We start from the raw sequence: 21,501 nt of genomic DNA, 5'->3' as shown, positions 1-21,501 counted from the left end.
ATCGTCCAAAGTAACGATGTCTTTAAATTAGACCAATCATTTGTAGTCACATTTAATATTATAAAAAGTATACGAGGTGCTGGGCGAAAGGTGCTGACGCACAAAGGTGTTAGTAAAAGATAAATTTTGAAAATTGAAAATTCTTATAGGCTTCGTCTCCCGCACTTCATTGTTGCTGTCTGCGTGTACCAAGAGCGGGGTACAATTCGTGGCAGAGAGTTGCATGCTAAATGGGAAATTAGGAAATTAAAGGGGAGACTACAGTTTTATCCTTATAAAAATCATTTTCAACTCATTTTATGTTTAAAAGCAGCCGCGGGGAGTGCAGTGTTTTGCATGCCATGCAATAAAAGCTACGCAAATCCGTCAACTCATAGATGTTCAAATAAATGCAGCTTATGTCTGTCAATATCTCCTTGCCAATCTGAAGCTAATAAACCGGAAGTAAAATGCGATTCTTGTAATAGATTCTTCTTTAATTGCAATTGTTTACTCAGGCATAGTGGAAAAGGCTCTTTTTCCGGCAGTAAGAGCGTATGCTCTACTTTACGAATTTGCCAAAAGTGTTTCAAAGTAGTAGATTTTTATAAAGTTAAAAACAATCAGTGTGGAACATTTTACTGCAAAAATTGCAGATGCATAAGGCCATATAACCAAGAATGTTACATGTCACCAATAATTGAGCGTTTAACAAATTTCCCAAAAAGAATCTGTCTCGTGTTTTATGATTTGGAAACACGACAAACGAAAACGCTTTAGGGTGATAATTCGGTGAACATTCATGAGCCGAATCTCTGTGTAGCTCAGAAAGTCTGCTCTGACTCCTTGTTAAACGAAAAGATTACGGAATCATGTCAATATTGCGGTGTCCGACAGCTAATATTTAAAGGGAAGAACGTTATAAAAGAATTTGTAGAGCAAGTAACGCGTGAGAGGAAAATTTTTAGTCAACAAATTTGCATTGCACACAATGCAAAAGGATTTGACCTGCAGTTTATTCTCCGCTACTTGGCGGAGTTAAAAGGTAAAAAATCCGTTCAAAGTTAATAACTAATGGCACCAAAATCATGCTCATGCAGGTCGGGGATTGTAAATTTGCAGATAGTTTAAATTATATGCCCACGCCACATACTGCTCTGCCCAAAGCATTTGGACTCCTTGGGGATGGTTCACAGAAAGGAATATTTCCACATTTTTTTAATGGATCAGAAAATGATTCGTATGTCGGTCATTTGCCACCGGTTGCGGACTACTCGCCCGATACCATGACAATCGAGGATCGTAAAGAATTTTACGAGTGGTACGATTCACGCCTGTTGTGTGAGTGATGTTACTATACTTCGTCGAGCATGCCTTGTATTTAGGTCTATTTTTATAAACTGTGGTAATGTGTGTCCTTTTGCCGAATGTGCAACCATAGCTTCTACCCGTTCCAGTCTCTAGAAAAAATTTTCTGCAACCTGAAACCATAGGTATTATACCCAATGGCGGTTACAGATGAGCAAATAATCAGTCTGTAAAAGACATTGAGTGGTTATTATGGATCGAGAGAGAAATTGGGGTTACATACATATTGACCGAAATGTAGGAGTGTCAATACGATAAATTAAAGAAAAATTCACCCCAGATCCATGAATATTTAAAAAATCACCCATTGCTGCACCAAGATGCTTTAAACCCTCGCAACGCGTTTTTCGGAGGTCGCACGGGAAATACCATTTGCTATTATAAGGTGAAAAGAAATGAAAAAATATAGTATATGGACGTTTGCTCTTTATATCCTTTTATTTCGAAAATGAGGAAATTTCCTGTTGGACATTCGAAAATTTATGTAGGAGATGAGTTTAAGGGTTTAGCTGGTCCAAATTATACGAATTTAAAAAAAATGGATGGTTTAATCAAATGTAATGTAATTCCACCTCGCAATTTATACCATCCAGTGCTACCCGTGCGAATACATGGGAAACTCATGTTTCCACTTTGTAACGCGTGTTGCGAGTTTATGCGTCAAAGCAATTGTACTCATGACGATGGACAGCGTTAGTTGGAAGGGACATGGGTTGCAGATGAGCTAAATAAAGCCATCGAACTCAATTGTGGAGTAACAGATATATCCGAGATATGGGATTTTCAGGTTATGCAGTATGATACAAAAACACGCAAAGGTGGATTATTCGCGGGCTACATAAACACCTTTTTAAAAATTAAGCAGGAAGCTAGTGGTTCACCGAGTGAGACCCTTGACGAGGCGTCAAAAGAAAATGATCTTCGTGGGCATTCCACAGTTGAGGGTATAGAGTTAGACCGTGAAATTATTTTTAAAAATTCAGGTTTATGTTCCGTTGCAAAACTCTGTCTCAACTCTTTTTGGGGTAAATTCGGTCAAAGAGAGAATTAACCACAAACAGAAGTTATCAAAGAGCGTAAGAAATTGATGGAGTTGCTAACTAACCCACAGTTTGTGAATAGGTCTAGAGTCCAACTACTTCTGGCGTCTTATCATCCATACATATCTAGATCTGAAGTCCAGCCATCTACGACCTCTGACGTCTTATCATCCATACATATTTGAATCCGGAGTCCAGCCACCTCTGATTTCTGACGTCTTATCATCCATACACATTTGAATCCGGAGTCCAGCCACTTCTGATCTCTGACCTCTTATCATCAATACACATATAAGCGGTCTGGCCTCCTGGCACGGCAGCATTCTAATATTGTAACTGGAAGCAGAAACTCTGCTCGAATAAATATTGAAATCCAAAAGTCTCCAAAATTATAATCCTTTCCTTAAATAGAAGAAGAAATACAGTTCACAAGTTGGAACTCCATGATATCACACCCGTCAATGACGATGTTTTATACGCCTCTTGGTCGTATAAAGACGAGGCAAGTGTGGCATCACCATACACAAATGTAGTCATAGCAGCTTATACCACTGCTCAAGCTCGACTAAAGCTTTTTGACTACTTGTATCAGTTGGATCGACGCGTTTTGTACTACGATATAGATTCGTGCATTTATATATGCCATGAAAATGTCAGCAATGCTCCTCCTATTTCAATATCTTTTAGAGCTATTCGCCGAACGAAATTCCATAATGTCGTAACAAGGACGGAGAAAAAAACGTGTAAACCGGTAAATTGTAAGAGAAGATTCTTTGAAAATTACGAATCTTTACTTTACGGATATGTCGAAGAGGGGGAAAATATGGAAAATTCGCAGTAGTATGATTTTAGTAGTTTGTTTATATGTAGCTAATTATTTCTGAAATTACGTTATAAGATATCTCTCTTCACCTGAGGGTGGATGGTCAGCATGGGTCCAGCTGGAAGAAATGTGCGTATATTTATTTATATAATCTGCTCTTGAACCATAAAATTGTATAACTAATAGTTTTTTATATTTAGGTAAACATGGGTTTATACGGTCAACCTGTTTTCCAGACGATAAATCGTCCTATCGTTTCTATACGTCCTTTTGTGCAGGAAAGACGCATACCATCATGCCCTGCTGCAATTCCAATTGCACAAGCTCTTTTGGCAAGACCAGCACCTCCAGAATTAGCAAACACTCGGCCAATAGCCAATTTATGCAAATGGCCTTTCCTGACGATGAAAGACCACCTCAACTATTTTATTAAACTCAGCCATGCATCACGTTGTAAATATTTTAAAATAAATATCATTATTATTTTCTAAATTGTTTTTATGTTTTTTTTTCAAATATCCGACTATTTAAATTCTCATTTTTTAACATTTAGAACTTGTAAAACAGACTATAGTTTGTTTTCGAATAAAAAAATATAATAAACAGACATAGTAGCATAAAATTCAGAAATAGTTTAATAAAAGTAGTAGCGTTAATTGTGGTAATATGACGGGTAAAGGTTCTCTAGCATCAACATCTGTCACCAAACTGAAGGTAAGTCTATCCTATACATTTCATTCAAAAAGACTCTCCCCGGAAGCGCGGCCGGGTTGCCTAGCGGGCGCGGATCGCGGGCGCTGAAAATGAGCTTATATCAGCGACACCTCATCGCGACGGCTAGGGTTATAAGCGCATTCCCTGTCCGCTGCAACCAGGCATATTAGCTTGTTTTCCTGGGTGCCATGCGCACGGGAAAAAACATAGGCTTATTAATGTACATAATAATTCAATTTTGACATCACATTTTACTATTATAATTAAGACAGTAGAAAATCAGATAAAAGGGGGTTACACTGCGTAATTTCCTTACTCTTCAACATGGATCCAAGGTGAAAACATCCATTTACGTCTATAATTTCTGGTCCAACTGGTTGTGGTAAAACTGTTTTCGTGAAAAAATTTCTTCAAAATACTAATTTAATGTGTGATGTTGTATTTTCTCGCGTAATTTTATATTATTTAGAATGGAAGTCATCCCATAAAGAGTACGGGGAGGGAATTGAATTTCGTGAAGATTTACCACAAGCATCAGACCATAGAAATGATCCTCGAGCCAACTTGTAATTATAGACGATCTTATGCGTAAATCGTCAAATAACACAGTCGTCGATCTTTTCACTAAGGGAAGTCATCACAAAAATTTGAGTGTGATCTTTATATCACAAAATATTTTTCACCAGGGACGTGGTGAACGCGATATTTCTTTAAACGCTAATTATATTGTAGTATTTAAAAACCCAAGGGACCGAGCGCAAATTCAACATCTCGCTAGACAGGTATACCCTGAAAATGAACTTTTTCTACAGGAAGCTTATTATGACGCAGCTTCTAACCCCCACGGCTATCTCCTTATGGATGTAAAACAATCTACTCCTGAAAACTGTATATTTAGAACTTGTATATTTCCGTCAGATTCATATCAATACGTTTATGTACCAGCAAGGGTATAAAAGCAGGCTCATCAAGCACTCTAGTACCAGTTGTACGTCTGTCATGATGATGCATGCGCGAAAATCCATCGGAAAGAAGAATGCTAAAAAGTGAAATGCTCACTATGATCTGGATACAGACCAGCGACGGGTTGTTTTAAAAAAAGCTAACCCACAACTTGTTAAAAGTATCTGTGAATGTGCATTGAATATTTTACATGGAAACGTTTCTCTAAAAAAACAGACAAGCGAAAATTAAAAAAACACAGATATGTATTAAGAAAACTAGTGTCACCACGCGGCTCGTGGAACAGTAAAAACCGATTTATTGTACAAAAAGGAGAGGGGTTTTTACCACTTATACTAGCACCAGTCCTTGGCACCCTCTTTTCCAACATGTTTTCATCTTCGTCATTATTTGTCATATTTACTCAAATGGAACATGCTAGGAAGATGGTGCTTGTACCAAGTGATAGTGTCGAGCAAATTAAGCTCCAGTCGTACCCACAACAGCAACAATTATTTACCAATTTTGTGACCTCAAAAACACCTGGTGATGCAATTTCCAAGCCCGACAATGAGATGAGTAAAATTTTATGCTCTCTATTATACACTGATGAACATGAAAAGTGGAAATTATATCAACAAGTTTTACAAAGATTTTTGTTCTTTATCGATGAAGCGACAAATTTAATTGGAAAGAAGAAGGAGATAAAGGATGCCCTTGATGACAAATTAAACAGTGCTTAAAATGAAATGACGAGTCCGCGTGAAGACGATGATGTTTTAACTCTTCCCATCTCAGATATTATTGCCTGTGTACCAAAAACTTATAGGGAGAAGAGTAAATATTTTCTTGAAAGATTACAAGCACCAGAGGTTAAAAATAGAATAAAGTGGGATAAATAGGGTGTTGTATTTATCGACGGAGAACGTGTCGAGAAATCAAATATTTCAGATTTAGTGAACGATGCTATGAACGATGCTATTAAGTATAGGAAATCAGTTTTTGTGCCAGGAAGATGTCAGTTTGCAAAGTTTCTTGAAGGAATTATGACACCAAAAGAAACTTTGGGCAATCATGAGTACTGGAGATCAAAAGCACATGCATCTGTAGCAAGGTTATTAAACAGTTCGCATAAAAGTTCTACACCGAAGAAATCTAGAAAACTTAATGAAGAAGATGCGGATAAAACTATAGAATATCAGTCTCTCTTGAGTGCTGATGAGAACTGGGAAAAGACCAATGACTCGAAAGCTGCAGCCGACGATGATGGTACTATTAAAAGTTTGGGAAATTGACCTAGCAGACTTGAGATCTTTAAATAGCTACGGTTAAAACCTGCACAGACCTGCATAAATCTGTTTAACAGAACCGGTTTTCAATATCGGTTGAACATGGAGGGGGGAAGAATGACGAATGTGTACTCGAGGATATAAGACACTCTGCTCAGTTGGTTGTAGTCTCTCGTACAGGTATCTTCATCCTCACCTCTACTCTTGAATTTAAAACAATGGACTATATAATCGACATATAAGGCTTTCGAGATATACGAAGTGTGTTCAAGAAATAAGGTGACTTTATGGTTTTCTCGAAATATATTCATTTATTCCTCAATATTTATTATGTCCCCTTCAAAGTAATCCCCCTCAGATATAATACACTTGCGGCAACGCTTTTTCCAATCATCGAAGCACTTCTGATAATCATTTTGTGGTATAGCCTTGAGTTCTTTCAGCGATGCAGTTTTTATCTCCTCAATCGTTGAAAATCGATGTCCTTTCATGGGTTTCTTCAGTTTTGGGAAAAGAAAAAAGTCACTGGAGGCCAAATCCGGTGAACATGGAGGCTGAGGCATGACTGTGGTTCTGTTTTTGGTCAGAAAATCTTTCACAAGAAACGATGAATGAGCAGGTGCATTATCGTGATGCAAAAGCCACGAATTGTTTTTCCAAAGTTCCGGACGTTTTTTGCGCATCGCCTCTCGCAAACGGCGCATAACTTGAAGGTAATACTCTTTATTGACCGTACGACCTTGTGGTAAGAATTTCTGATGCACTACGCCACGGTAATCAAAGAAGACAGTGAGCAAAACCTTCACATTTGACCGAACTTGACGTGCTTTTTTCGGTCTTGGAGACTCAAGATGCTTCCACTGAGACGATTGGGCTTTAGTTTCGACGTCATAACCATAAACCCACGATTCATCTCCAGTTATAACCCTTTTGAGAAAATCAGGATCATTTTTGACTTCATTCAACATCTCCTGAGAAATGGTCATGCGATGGATCTTTTGATCAAAATTAAGCAGTTTTGGAACACATTTCGCTGACACACGTCTCATGCCCAAAACGTCCGAAAAGATAGCATGGCATGAGCCAACCGATATGCCAACATCTTCAGCAACTTCTCTGATGGTAATTCGGCGATTTTTCAACACCATTTCTTCCACTATTTGAACGTTTTCATCTGTTGTTGACGTGCTGGGACGTCTAGGGCGAGGTTCGTCTTCGACATCCTCTCGGCCTTCTTGGAACAGCTTGTACCACTTATACACATTTTTCTTACTCAAAGTAGACTCATCGTATGCAATTGTCAACATTTCAAGAGTTTTAGAGCACTGGATTCCATTTTTCACACAAAATTTAATGCAAACTCTTTGCTCCATTTTTTTCGAAAGAAGAAAATCGCCGAGCACACCAAACCCTTCTAACCTTTTACGCCTCTGCCAGAAAAACAACACGAGCTATACATAGCCCATTGGATTGTTCGACCGCCATATCTCTTCTCTGAACTTCCTGCATTTTCAAAATCACAAAACAACTGGCTAACCTGTCACTATCATGGAATTGAATGGTTCGATGGAGGTATCCCAATGAATTTTTTATATTCAAACCTTCGAGAAGTTGCCAAAACTGCATCACAGATTTACACACGTGGTCAGGAAAAAGCCTCGCTTTTGCAGAAAATCACCAGCAGACAAATCATGAATTTGGAAGACGTAAACTGCCCAGCCTTCAAAAGACTCGATGACAAGAGAGATTTCTGTTTTCTCCATGGAGTTAGAAAGGAAGAAATGTTCAGATGTGCTCTGAGCAATTCTATGAAACTGCGCCACTGGCTTCGAAAACAACGACAGGAAGAAATTCTTTGTAAACTGTCAAACAGAAAGTCTATGTACGGAAAAACAATAATTTCTAGGAATTCAGTTCCAGATGGTGCTGAGGTCAAAACTGAATCTTTAGATAAGACAACTGATTCTAAGCCTTATCCTTACGATATTGTTAACATCAAATATGAACAGTCTAGAGATATTGCAGGTAATTCAGATTTTACAAGTACCCACGATTGGTGTATATCCGGCAGTTCAAATTCCCAAAAACCTGGAGAAGATCGGCTGCAATAGTGGTTAACACCACTGATGACCACACTCAGTCTGGTTCCCACTGAATCGGAATCCATATCGACGGAACCGGAAGAGGAACCTACTTTGACAGTTACGGCGTACCGCCTCTTATTCTTCAACAAATTCATCGTCTACGTAGAAACTCCAGCCACTACGGATGGAACACCAAACAACTGCAGAGTACCTCTTCAGATGTATGCGGTCAGTTTTGTGTCATGTTTCTTCATCATTTGTGTAATGGTGGTAGTTTACGTCATTTCATTGATATTTTCACGGACAATCTATTAGATAATGATCGCATTGTGGTCAACTTTCACAAAAGACTTTTAGATAAATATAAACTAAAAATGGTTAAAGATCCGGATTTTAAAAAAGGCGGTAGATGTGTTTGCTCACTACGAAATAAAAATCGGTTTAACTCGTGTGTACAATCACGTTCGCCGAAACTCGCTACTTTGTACCTTTTGTAAATATCATGTATATATGTATATTGTATAGGTGCCTTTTCTCTTCTCTCATGTTGAATAGTTAGGCTCGTCACCTTACAAGTGTACTCTTATTTATAGAATAGAATTAAGAATTTAGATGTAATTTTTTTACTACGTTTCTCAGGTACCTATATTTATATTGCTAGAATTAAGAATCTAGATGTAATTTTTTTTAGAAAATATCAATAAAGAACATATGTAATCAAGAAAATAATGGTTTAATTAATTCACATGTCCTTTATCCATACATTTTTTAAAAGTGCATTTAAGAATTTTTTTCATAAAGAATTTTTATAATTAAAAATTCTTACTTCAAAACATTAGATTAGATATAAAACGCTCTACTTATGTTCTAATTCTCACACTCTAGCCCTACAATTCCACAGCCTTCACCCCCACTCCAAATTTCCCATAATATCTGCCATAGCGGACCCCCCACTCCAAATTTCCCATAATATCTGCCATTGCTGACTCCCCACTGCAGATTTCCCATAATATCTGCCATGGCAGACCCCCCACTGCAAATTTCTCATAATGCCTGTCATGGCGGATACCGCCCCCACTCCAAATTTCCCATAATATCTGTCATGGCGGACCCCCCACTCCAAACTTCCCATAATATCTGCCATAGTGGACCCCTCACTCCAAATTTCCTATAGCGCACGCTATCTACTGCCATGCCTGGCTTCTTTTCAAGTTCTATCCGGCTTCTTATACAGTGTAATAAATTGGGTTTATCTGGATTTTGGTCTGTCTAAGGATTTTAAAAAGATTTCAAGAGATACTGGAGTATCTTACCGAATTTTTAGGGATTTCAGAGAATTTTAATGGTATTTTCAAGAGCTTAACGTATTTCAAAAGTTTTTACGATTTTTCAAGAAATACCAAAGAAATTCGATGGATTCTTATAGATTTTAAGGGACTTTAAGAAGTTAAAAACTATTTTTGTGGATTAAAAATAATTTTAACGGAATTCAAGAGGTTTTAAAGAAAAATGTAAGGGTATTAAAGAGATTTCGTGATATTTCAAAATAATTTATGATATTTTAAAGGAATCAAAAGATTTGAAGAGATATCAAGTGTTTTACTGTATTTCGAAGGGTGCCGCAGGTTTTTAATGGTATCAGAGATTTAAAGGAATTAAAAAAATATATGATGTTTCAAGAAACACCGAAGGTTTTTAAGTAATCTTAGGGAATTTGAGAGGTCTTAAGGAATTATAAACGATTTCCGCGGATTACAAAGGATTTTAACAGATTTCTTTATATATTAAAAGAAATCATGAGATTTTAAAACATTTTAAAAGGATTTCTTAAAATATTGAAGTATTTCTCCTAATTTTCAAGGATATTAGGAGATTTCAATGGTGTTTAAAAGATCTTAAGGAATTTCAAAAAATTGTATGCTGTTCCAACAACTACCGAAGGATTTTGATGGAAATCTTAAGGATTTTAAGAGTTAAAAAAAAATTAAAACCGAATTTAAAAGATGTCATGATATTACAAAAGAAGTCATAGGATCTTCAAGGATTTTATAAGGATTTCAAGAGATTCCAAAGTGTTTTGCCGAATTTCGAAGAGTGCCACGGGTTTTTAATAGTATTTTAAAGATTTTAAGGGATTTCAAAAAATGTATAATATTTAAAAAAATACCGAAGAATTTCCACGGTATCTTAAGGATTTCACAGCTTTTGAAGGAAATGAAAACGAATTCCGCAAATTACAAAAGATTTTAGCGGAATTCAGCTATCTAATTTGGACAAAATACTCTTAAATATATCCGTGAATTAGCCTGAACTTTTTTTGCACTGGGTAAAAGCAGGTAACTTTTTTGAAAGCCGGGAATTTTTCAGAATTGTTTTTACTTTTGCAATAAATTTCACAAAAATTTCAAATATTTTGCTAAGATTTAGAAGATTTCAATTATATCAGAAATATTACCGAATATTTAGAAAATATTTTAAATATTTTGCAAAGATTTTTGAAGTATTCACAATGATTTCACAAATATTTCACATATATTTCACAGAGATTTCAACGATTTATCACAAATTTCAAAGAGTGCACAAAATTTCCTAAAGATTTCACAGGTTACGCAAAGATTTCAGATAAATCTAACAGATTTAACGAAGATTTTATAAAGATTGAAATAATTCAAATCCAACCATCAAATTCAGACAAAATGCTTCTAAATATATTCGTGAATTATCCTGGATTTTTTTCACTGGAAAAAAACCGAAAACTTTTTTGAAACCCGGTAGTTTTTCAGAATTGTTTTTACTTTTGCAATAAGTATCATCTCGCCCTTCGAAAAAAATCTGTTTGAAATTGTAATCAGTGTGACCAACCATCGCCGCTTATCTTTCGGATTCTCTTTAGTTCACAAAAATAATATTTTTAAAACCATCTTGTTTTTATAGCTTTTGATTATACCTTAACAATTTTTTTAGGGCAATTTTTCATATCAGAAGAAACTGCTTCTTTACAAAATCTTTTATAATAGGTGCAAAATTAAGGTAAACTCAGTACTTCAAGTGATCTGTCCTGAATCTCCGTATGTATTCGAGAGGCCGATCCTACTTAAAGCATAATCAACCCGACCCCATTCAGCTATGGGTTTTTAGAATTGCTTTATTGATTTTAATTTAACTTATATTATTTTTTTAACATTAATCTTACCTTATTATCCATTTCATCTTGCTCCGGCTCTCCTTCGTTGACGTCATCAGTGATTCCATCAGAATTTGTATCCTGTAATTTGTAATGTAATTTGTAATGACAAGCATGATAAACTCGCTTTTAGCCACCCTAATTTAAAAGAGCGATTGTGAGTAGCCATTGGACCAACATGAAATGATAAGATACGACAAATTACTGATAAATTATTATAAATACCGATAAACTCACAGAAATTATCAAATAAGTCTGAATATCTTTAATTTCCGGAAGTTTTTGAACATTTGAAATTTTTGGAAATTCATCTGGTTACCAGAGATTTCAAACAGTTCAAAAATGCTGTGGAATTTATGTTGTCCAGATTTTTTATTTTTCATTTTTCTTTATATCAGTGCCGGAAAAAATATTGTATGGGGCGCGTTTGTTAGCTTTTTTTAGCTCAAGAATCTAGAAGAGTTCTTTAATCCTTTTATTTTTTGTTCAGTTTTGCATGCTTAATGTAAACGAAACTTTAAATTTTAATTGTCGAATATAAGGGTCACCTGATCTACTTTCCTCATCTTGTTTGTAAATGAGTTCGGGGCATTCAGTTCGGAGACGTCCGTTAGTATTTTCTCTGTCATTCCCCAAATTTTAAAGACACATGCAAGATCACATGCCCTTAATTAAAGGTGAAACTTCTCGGGATCAAAGTATGTTTTCTTTAGAGAAAACTAAGCGATACATGCTTTTCTGATTTGCGCCAAAACAATTTTTGTTAACTTATGCGTATTTGGATTATGTACTTTTTTACAAATTTTTTTTCTTTAAACCTCTATAAATTGTGACCTTATTGATTTACTTAAGATTTCTTTTCGGATTCTTGTAGCGCCGTTTATTTTGAAAACATTAAAATTAGACTCACTTAAAAACACCAAACTTACATTTTGTGCCAATTCCTTGTTGAATTTGAACTTTCAAAAAAAAAACTTATCTTGTCAGTTTGATGTGGGCTGAATGACTTCTGTTGCGAGGTTTTTCTTGCATAAAATATAAAGTATATTTTAGGGGGGGGGCACTGCCCCTCTGGCCACTAGGGCACCGCCACCTCAACATTTGAGGCTGCGTGATTTTTTTCCTAAAAACCTCATTTTTGAATTTTTCTCGTAAATGATGCAAGATATTGGAAAGAGTGAGAGGTATTTTTTACAGAAATTTTATTAGATAATCTGTCTTTCTCGCTCTTTAACAAGCGGGAATTTAAAGGTACTAGAGTAAGCGAGACACAAATATATGGAAAACCGTAATTTGTTTTCCATATATTTGTGCCTCGCTTACTCAATTTCTTTTACATTCACACTTCTTAAGGAGTGAGAAAGACGGAAAACCTGAGATCCGCCGCGCCTGATAAACCCAGATAACAATTCGTGCACGCATGAAATTGCATGCCAAAATTGATCATGTTCGTCCACAATGTGTGGCACAATGCGAGCATGTTTAAAACCATCCTGTGACAAAATATTGCGGCGTGCACATGCGCACAACATGAGTACATAGTGGGGGCACAAAATGTTTAATTTATAAATTAACCAAATTTATTATTTAATGCTTATAAAAGCTATAAATTGCCTTTTTAATAAGGGTGCCGTGCTGTAGCTGTAGCGCAACAGAATCACAAGGCAGAATATCATAGATGTGAAAGAGATAGAGAATCTAATTCTTTGTTATCACGAGAGTGAAAGAGAAAAATAGATCTGCCTGTCTTTTTCACTCTCGCTTCACGCCGCCAATTCTGCGCACATGGGACTGTGCGGAATTATCCGGCTAGCCCAGTGTCTTTTGCAACATTGCAACGCATCGGCGTGTCCCGGTTCTAGTTTTGTGAGAATTATGAAGTACTACAAGGAGACCGCACGCCATGTATTTCGACTCGCGCCAGCTCGCGATCGCCTGGTTGGTGTCACGAATGCAGTAATAATGCTTGTATAATTTATACAATCATATGAATAATGTCATTAAAACAAGAGGAGGAATATAAAAACAATAGAACGCAAGTATAGATATTGAGGATTTTGCGTCTAATACCTCTCTCTTTCTGTGCCCTACTACCCGAATCACAGCCCTTACAAAAACAACGCGACATTATTGTGTCACTTATTATATAGGTACCATATTTACATCACATGTTCTTGTAGTTCCTAGAGTTTCCGCACGTAGCGCTATCATCTGGGAAGAGATGAAAATTTGAGGACAGTCGATCGCGATTCTGGGCTTTTTTCAAACATGCATGCTATAGGCGTGCTATTTTGTTAATAAAATCCGATACATTTAATTCAACCTTTTTATTTACCTCCTTTAATATAAATCAATAATTTTAGGATATTCAGCCAACGCGCACCGAGTGTTTTCTTCATGCACGCACGCGCGTGCCTCGCATGGCGTGGTCCCATATGTGCCTCCATGAATAGCACATCTGAGTGCTGATCGGAACGCACGTCGTGTGGATTAGAATAAATGAAAAAAAATCAACTAAATGAATAATACACAAATGAAGTGGACTTACCAGCATTGAAGGAGATGACTGCATCGCAGAATTTCGCACCGCATTTTACCTTAAACGAAGTCATTTTTATTTGGTTGGCGTCGAACTTCACAACTCGACTGAGTGGTACGATGTCACACTTTTCATGTTATCTTTTTTCACTTTTGCACCCACTAACATACTAAGGTAGCAACACGCCATCTCGAAGTCACACACTTCATCTTGAGAGGATATATCCTATAGTACACTTTTAGGACTTTCGCAAAAATGTTGTTATGTAAAAGGAATTTTTGGAGATTGTAATTCCTGTATGAAATAATTGTTCAGCAAGCCACTTTGAACTTATAAATAGTACTTCCAATTATATGAACACATTTTTTAAATCTTTTACGAACCGCACAATTTTCGAAATTATAAAACTGATATCGCGCGTGCACGCATTGATTGCTGGGCGGTTTCACTCGCGCCGGTTATGCGACATAGGCAACTGCATGTTCTTCGCTGCAACTGAGAAAAGCGGCGGTTGCTTCACGCACCAATTCGCCCAAACTTACCGCTCTGAAAGTAGTGCCACCTAAAAAAGCTTATATCTTTCGTTGCAGACAGAAATATTGCAACATATAAATATGTGAATAATTGTAAAAATATACATGTAAATGTTATTAAATTGGAGAGACGTTTGCAATATGAATATCCGTATGCAATTTGAAAGGAGCTAAAGAAGGGAATCATACGAGTACTATTTCACTTGCAAGATTTGAAATAAATGTGCACACATCACGTGACTTGAAACTACCAATAAGAAATGTGCATTCAACTCTGCGCTGTTTTCACTGTTTATACTGAGTGTATACACTGAATATACTGTATATAGTTACACATTATATATCATTATGACACTGTTTATATTCATATATGCAATCTATATTCATAACTGCCTATTCTTTACAATGTGTGGTGCTTGGCAAAATATAACAGTGCGGATATATATTGCTGTCTCACACAGCGTAAAGATCTTTTTCAGAGCATTGCGCGTGCGCCAGCAACAATGCGGGTGGTGGAAGATGAGGAACAGTAGAGTATTACATATATGTTTATATTATTGTATTAAGATTAAGTGTTTTGATAAATTGAAGAGGACTTTAAAAAGTTGTGAAAAGAAGTGAACGACTTATAGTTCATGAATTGATCACTGTGCACATCGGTTAGTACAATTTTGTAGGTAAATTGCAATTTTGTGTATAAATTAAAACTTTTTAGTTTAAGGTTATGTTTCGATAATTTACCCTCTATATGATGAATTTTGTTTTTGGAGGTGAAGAAAGAAAGCCATTAGAAGTGAGTAATGATAATAACTCACCACACAGCCAAAAAAAGCGTTATTCTTACTTCTCTGTTGGCCGTGAAGTTTTACATCCAGAAACAGTCCGAAGACAGAGAATAGAGCTAAATGCTGCTTTAAATGCAGGTAATTTAAAATGATGGTAGTATTATATTTCATCTCTTAGTGCGTTTCTACCAGTAATAAAGCTGAGCAGATCTTTTACCCCTTTGTTTACCAATTTTCCTAATAATATTAGAAATTAATACTAATTAATTACAAATTTTTAAATTTTTCTTGAGATAAAAAGAATTAGTGAAACTATGCGTTCCTCCATTAGGTTTCTTCTTGACTAATTAATTTTGATGAAGTATTAGCCTTTTTTAAGCATTTAAACTCAGGCAAAGACAGTTCTTTCGTCGACCATTTTAAACCCTTTAATAATATATCGTTAAATGACGTAGACTATAGAAAAGTTGTCGAGAAATTTTATTAAAATGTGGTATTCAAACAGAAAACCGTCTTTTAACTCAAACGAAAAGTCCTCTAATGTAAGTTCCGAGAACATCCCAGATAGGGCCGTATAAGTTCCCGCCAGGCAAGTAAGTCAATTTTCTATTTCCGATGTTCGCTTCAAATGCGGATGGATCCAGATAGAAACCCGTCTTCTAAAGTAAGTTTCGAGAAAGTTCCATACAGGGCCGCATAAGATTTCATCGGCCAAATAATTCAATTTTCTATTTCCGATGTTCGCTTCAAAGTCGGATAGACCTAGCTAGAGAACCGTTTTTAGACAAACGACGACCTCTAATTTAAGTTCCGGCATAGTTCCAGATAGGGTCGTATGAGATTTCGTCGGGAGAATAATTCAATTTTTTGCTTACGATGTTCGCTTCAAAGTCGTAGATAATCGGATAGAAAGCCGTTTTTAGAAAAAACGAAAACATTTCTGATTTAAGTTCCGACAAAGTTCCAGATAGCGCCGCACAAGATTTCATCAAACAAATAATATTCAATTTTCTATTTCCGATGTTCGTTTCAAAGCAGGATTCACCCAGATAGAAAACCGTTTTTAGACAAACGAAAACAGTCTTCTAATCTAAGTTCCGTCATAGTTCCAGATAGGGCCGTATAAGATGTCGGGTGCATAGTTGAATTATTCGTTTACGATCTCCGTTACAAAACCGTATAGAGCCGGATAGAAAACCATTTTCGAACCTAGAGATGAAAAATTTTCTAACTTAAGTTCCGACAAAGTTCCATATAGGGCTGCATAAGATTGAGTCGGTCAAATAATTCAATTTTCTGTTTCCAATGTTTGCTTCAAAGCCGGATAGATCAAGATAGGGAACGGTTCTTGGACTTAGATGAAAAGAGTCTTCGTATTTAAATTCCGACAAAGTCTCGGATAGGGCCAGATAAAATTATATTTTTCATATGTCATCCGGATTAAAATCCGGATAGAGTCACTACTTTTCCGTTTAAGATTTTGCGAGCCGAAAGAGATTCAGATAGGGGCGGACTAAAATCCGAAGTGGGCTATCTGCACCTTTATCCGGTTTTGTATCTGACTCTATTGGATCCTATTCGTTATTTTAGACAGGGTACATATCCCAGATCTTCATCAAGGTAATCAACAAAATCCTCGCAAATACACAATTCTATCTCTCTCATCTCAACGTTCTTGTTCGACCAATATTGTAGTTCCTCTCCAGATTCCTCAAGAAAAATTAACTACATTTCCCTCAGAGTAGTTCCTCCTCTAAATTCTTGTAGTCATTCCCTACCGCTATATTGATCTTTCAATAAATGTCTTTTACTAGTCTGTATTGTATATCCCTCACTTATTCATTTTCACCCCTGAAATCTTGTTCCCTTAGCCCAGAACCATACGTTCTGTAGATAAATCAGGAAATATCACTGATCACTCATGTATTGTTCCTAATTTTCATCCTAGGTTGTAACACTCTTAAGGGAAAATTGTCTGAATTAATATAATTATGCGTTAAAATTTCCATTAGAAACTTATGGAGTAATCGCAATTTTCCTGTCGATACACTAAGGATTTATATGTATATTCCTAGCATGTAATCTATAGGGAATTACATAGAAGATTTAAAGTGGGGGCCATATGGATATACAAATAGGATTTATATAACATTGTGATAATTCCCTACTTCTATCTGGTTTTACATGTATTCTCCAGACATGTAATCTATATGAAATTGCAAGGAGAATTTGAAGTGATTTCTGTATGGATTTTATAAGTAGGACTTTCCTGACGACGTGCTAATTACCTACTGCTACTATATGGATTTATGTGGATCCTCTTAAGATATGGGCGTCGGAGCTGTGTGGGCTGGGTAGGCATGAGCTCACGCAATATAATGCTACAGCTAATAATGAAATAAACCTCATACCTATCTTAAATTACAATTTTTGAACATAATTTCGGTGAGCACACCCATGAAAAAAATCGTTCCCACACCCCTGTCTTAAGACGTACTCTATGTGGAATGGCAAAAACAATTTGACGTATTTTCTATGTGGATGTGCAAATAGGATTTTTTAACAGCCTGTACATTCCCTACTTCTATGTACATGTTGTTATATGTATTCTCCTGATATTTGATCTATATGAAATAGCAGATAGAATTTAAAGTGGTTCTTGTATGGATTTTATAAGTGGGAATTTTCTGCCACAACGCGCTAATTACCTACTCGTATATGGAAATATAAGTAACATGATGTAACATTATGTCAAATAATGTAACAGAGGTAAGATTACGTTATATAATGTGTCTGTCGGATGTCTCTCTGTCTATCCGTCCTACTATTTTCAAAGAACGGGAAGTGAGAGTTCGGAAATTAAGAGAGAACAAAAGAGAATTAGGAGAATTTATGAGAATAAAAAGTTTTCCCTACGATTTCTTATTTTTTCTGAAAAATTAATTGTATAAAAACTTTTAAAAAGAATAAAAAAATAATTGACATATTGTGAAAGAAGAATCAAGAAGATCAAAAGGACATTTTTCATTCCAGACATTTCAAAAGTGTCGCGAAACGGAAAAGAATCATGATTAGGTATTTCAAGTTGTGACGTTGCTGTCAATATGTCTGCAAGCTAAGGGCCAATCAATAATACCAATACTGTCGAGCAAAACTTAAGTTTTTTAATTAATTGGAAAAAGGGATTTTTTAAAATAAATGTATTTTTATATTATTCTTTATTTTTCAATATCTATTCAATTAAGTGCCGAACTCGTGAAAAACAGTAGATTTTATTATGAAATTAAATATCTTTTGAAAAATAGCAAATAATATCTGAATACACGTATGGTGAAAAATCATTTTTGTCCGACCCACCTTGAAAACGCGCCATTGCATGCGCGTAAAGCAGGCGTAATGTGGCCACTTCCAGCCCAGTGTCCTTCGGGCATGCGAACTTCGCCGCCGGACTAACATAAAACTTCACGTACGCTACATAAAAAACTTCACGACCGCTATACATTCATTGAACCACACAAGTGCGACACTGGCAGAAGTGATAATATCATATGATGTATATGGAAGTGCTTTTTTTACCCTTTCATCGCAAAACATTTTCAAAAAGGAAAGCGGACAAGGAGAAAATAGTACAGAAAAAATGAGGAAAGAGGAAAAGAAAAAAGTAAACGGGAAAAAAGGAAAATGAGTGAAGGGAACAGGGAAAGCTTAAAGGAGAGGAAAAAGGGGAGGGAAACAGAAAAAGGGAACAGTGAAAGGGAAGACGAAAATGAGAAACAGGAAACGATGGAAAGGGAAAGGGGGAAAGAGAAAAATAAAAGGGGAAAGAGTAGAATAGGAAAAAGGGAATCATTACCCTTTCCATTTATCCCTTTCTCATTTCCCCCTTGCATTTATTTTTCCCCTTTCCCAATGAGGAATTTCAAGAAATGAAGTAAAGATACCAAAAGAAACTTATAAATAAAACCTTCACGATTGCTAGTCATTCAATATAAATTCTTATAGAAGTACGAGATCTATAGGAATCTATATGCAATTTGCCTCAAAAAACGCAATATTTTGTGTATTGCGCTTTCTTCTATATGGTTATATGAGTTCTTTTATGGAGGATTGTCTGATGTTTCCACTGCGTGGCGCTGGCATATAGACAAAATTTTTTAAGTTTCCGAGGGAACGCTTATTAACTCTTACTAAAAGAAGATGCACTTGAGGCCGCCTTCGGCCTATGTAAATAACAGGTATTATATTTTTTAAAGTTTGTAACGCTACAAGAAAAAGTATTGCGATTATTCCGTGAGTTTCTAATGCAAATTTTAACGTAGAATCTGAATTTCAAAGATTTCAAAGTTGATCTTGCTGTTTTTTGAGTTTTTAAAGAAGGAACCGAAGGGGGACTCAGTGGGATCTTTAAGGGCACTTTGTAGATGCTCATTTCTGTTCCTTCGGTCCGCCAGGTTAGTTTCTTGACCTTCTCTCTTACCTGATCATACACTATCACATAATCAATTACTCTTCCCCTTTTACATCCTGATCGTGTATATTCTCCCTTCTCTTCTCCCTCTATATTTGCGTTTACGATAAACCATCCCAACTGCTCCAAGCTCCTCAACAACTATTTTTCCTCACTATTTAGTACCTTATCTTTGGATTATCTTTCTCTCTCTTCTCGCCATTCCCTTCCTTCTCTATCTCCTGTTCTCGCATTGCAATCCTTATCTTTATTTTCTTTATTTTATATTTCTTTATTTTCTTGAATTATTTCTTTCATCTCCTCCGCTTTCTCCTGCATATTACCGTTCACATAAACCTCCACTACCTACCGCTTTTATTCTTCCTATTTGCATCTTGAACCTGCGATTTGTAACCTCTTGGTAACCTTCCCCTTACTCTTTCCCATCCCTTTTCATCTAGCCACGTCTCCATCATTATGACTATATCTCATTGTGTTAAATTTCTCATAAACTCACTATCCTTTCTTTCCAATCCTGCTATATTCCAGTAACTATCTTTCATTCTTCCCTACTTTCTTTTATTGTCTCTTTTTCCTTCTTACTATTTCTTATTTTCATACCTCCCGTTCTTTCCTCCCCTAGCTTCCCTGCACCTCATTTCTTACTATCTCTTACCTTTCTTCATACCAATACCAAAATACTCCGTCTATCTGTATTCTCCCATTCTTAACACAGTTTCTTCTTCCATTTTTTCCCCTCTTCCGCAATTTTCCTTAAATTATACTCCATCTTATTTTCTACTCCATGATAAATGATCCTCTATTCTCTCCGAGCTTCCAAATAACATCCTCTTCTTTGTCATCACTTCCCTCTCATGTTCCCATTTCTTTAGTCTTACCAGTAACGCTCTCTCCCCTCTTCGCTCTTTCCTACCTGCACTTCTCACTTCCTCTTTCTCTACCTTCGCATCAATCCTTTTCAGTACTTCTTCCACTCCTTGCTCTCTAATCTTATACCCTTTATTACTATGTTTCTTTTTCTTTCTTCCCGCTTTTTCCTTTCTATTCTTTTTTCTATTTTTCTTAGCCTTTCCTTCTCCGTATTCCCACTATCGCACCCAGCAAAATCCCGGTTCAAGCTTTCTAGTCTCTTTATCCTACCTTGGATCGCCTCTACCTTTTTATTCTTATCTTCATGCTTCTCTAATTTTTCTTCCAATGACTGCACCTTCTTTTCTAACTGTCCCTGACTTGTTCCCATTTCTTTATTGCTTTCCTAAGTTCAGCCATTTTCCGTCTAATTTTGTTCTTTGATTCCGCTCCCCTTTTCTTCATAAATCTCCATTACTTCTATCATAATTTCGTAAATTTCTTTCAATCTTTCCTCCATGATCGGAACTTCAGTTCCATCTCCACTTCCTTCGGCCACCTTATTATTATCATCATTGTCTACAAAACTCTGCCTTTCCCGTGGCGATCTAAACTTTTTTGGATATTTCAAATTGAAAATTTAAATATTTTGTAGATACTTGTTTAAATTATTTTTTCAGTGAAAATTTTTCCTATTTTCATGAAAAATATTATGCTTGTTTGAAAATTGATTTTCTGGTAGATAACTTAACTTTTTTGTTAAAAATTCATTTTTTTCAATTCAAAAAACATTTTCTTATACGTATGTATGTATTTAATCTCTCCCTTTTACGGGTTTGAGGGCCACCGCTCCCTGTACATATATTTACAATTCCATCCTTAGTCTAACTTAACTACTACTTAT

The 21,501-nt window shown here is 36.0% G+C and overlaps 1 protein-coding gene across 1 annotated transcript in view; it reads right to left on the bottom strand.

Moving 5' to 3' along the window:
- The window catches only part of LOC117169724, a 69,123-nt gene extending 55,128 nt beyond the window's left edge, over positions 1-13,995 (bottom strand). Inside the window, exons 1-2 of the mRNA XM_033356228.1 lie at positions 13,972-13,995; positions 11,433-11,504 (exon numbers count right to left, since the gene is read on the bottom strand). Of these exons, the coding sequence (XP_033212119.1) occupies positions 11,433-11,504; positions 13,972-13,995 (96 nt within the window). The remainder of the gene's footprint in view (positions 1-11,432; positions 11,505-13,971) is intronic.
- Positions 13,996-21,501: the final 7,506 nt, after the last annotated feature.

Source organism: Belonocnema kinseyi, chromosome 3 (assembly GCF_010883055.1).
Source record: "Belonocnema kinseyi isolate 2016_QV_RU_SX_M_011 chromosome 3, B_treatae_v1, whole genome shotgun sequence".
In the NCBI taxonomy this organism is placed as follows: Eukaryota; Metazoa; Arthropoda; class Insecta; order Hymenoptera; family Cynipidae; genus Belonocnema; species Belonocnema kinseyi.
This window is presented reverse-complemented; position numbering and strand designations above follow the sequence as displayed.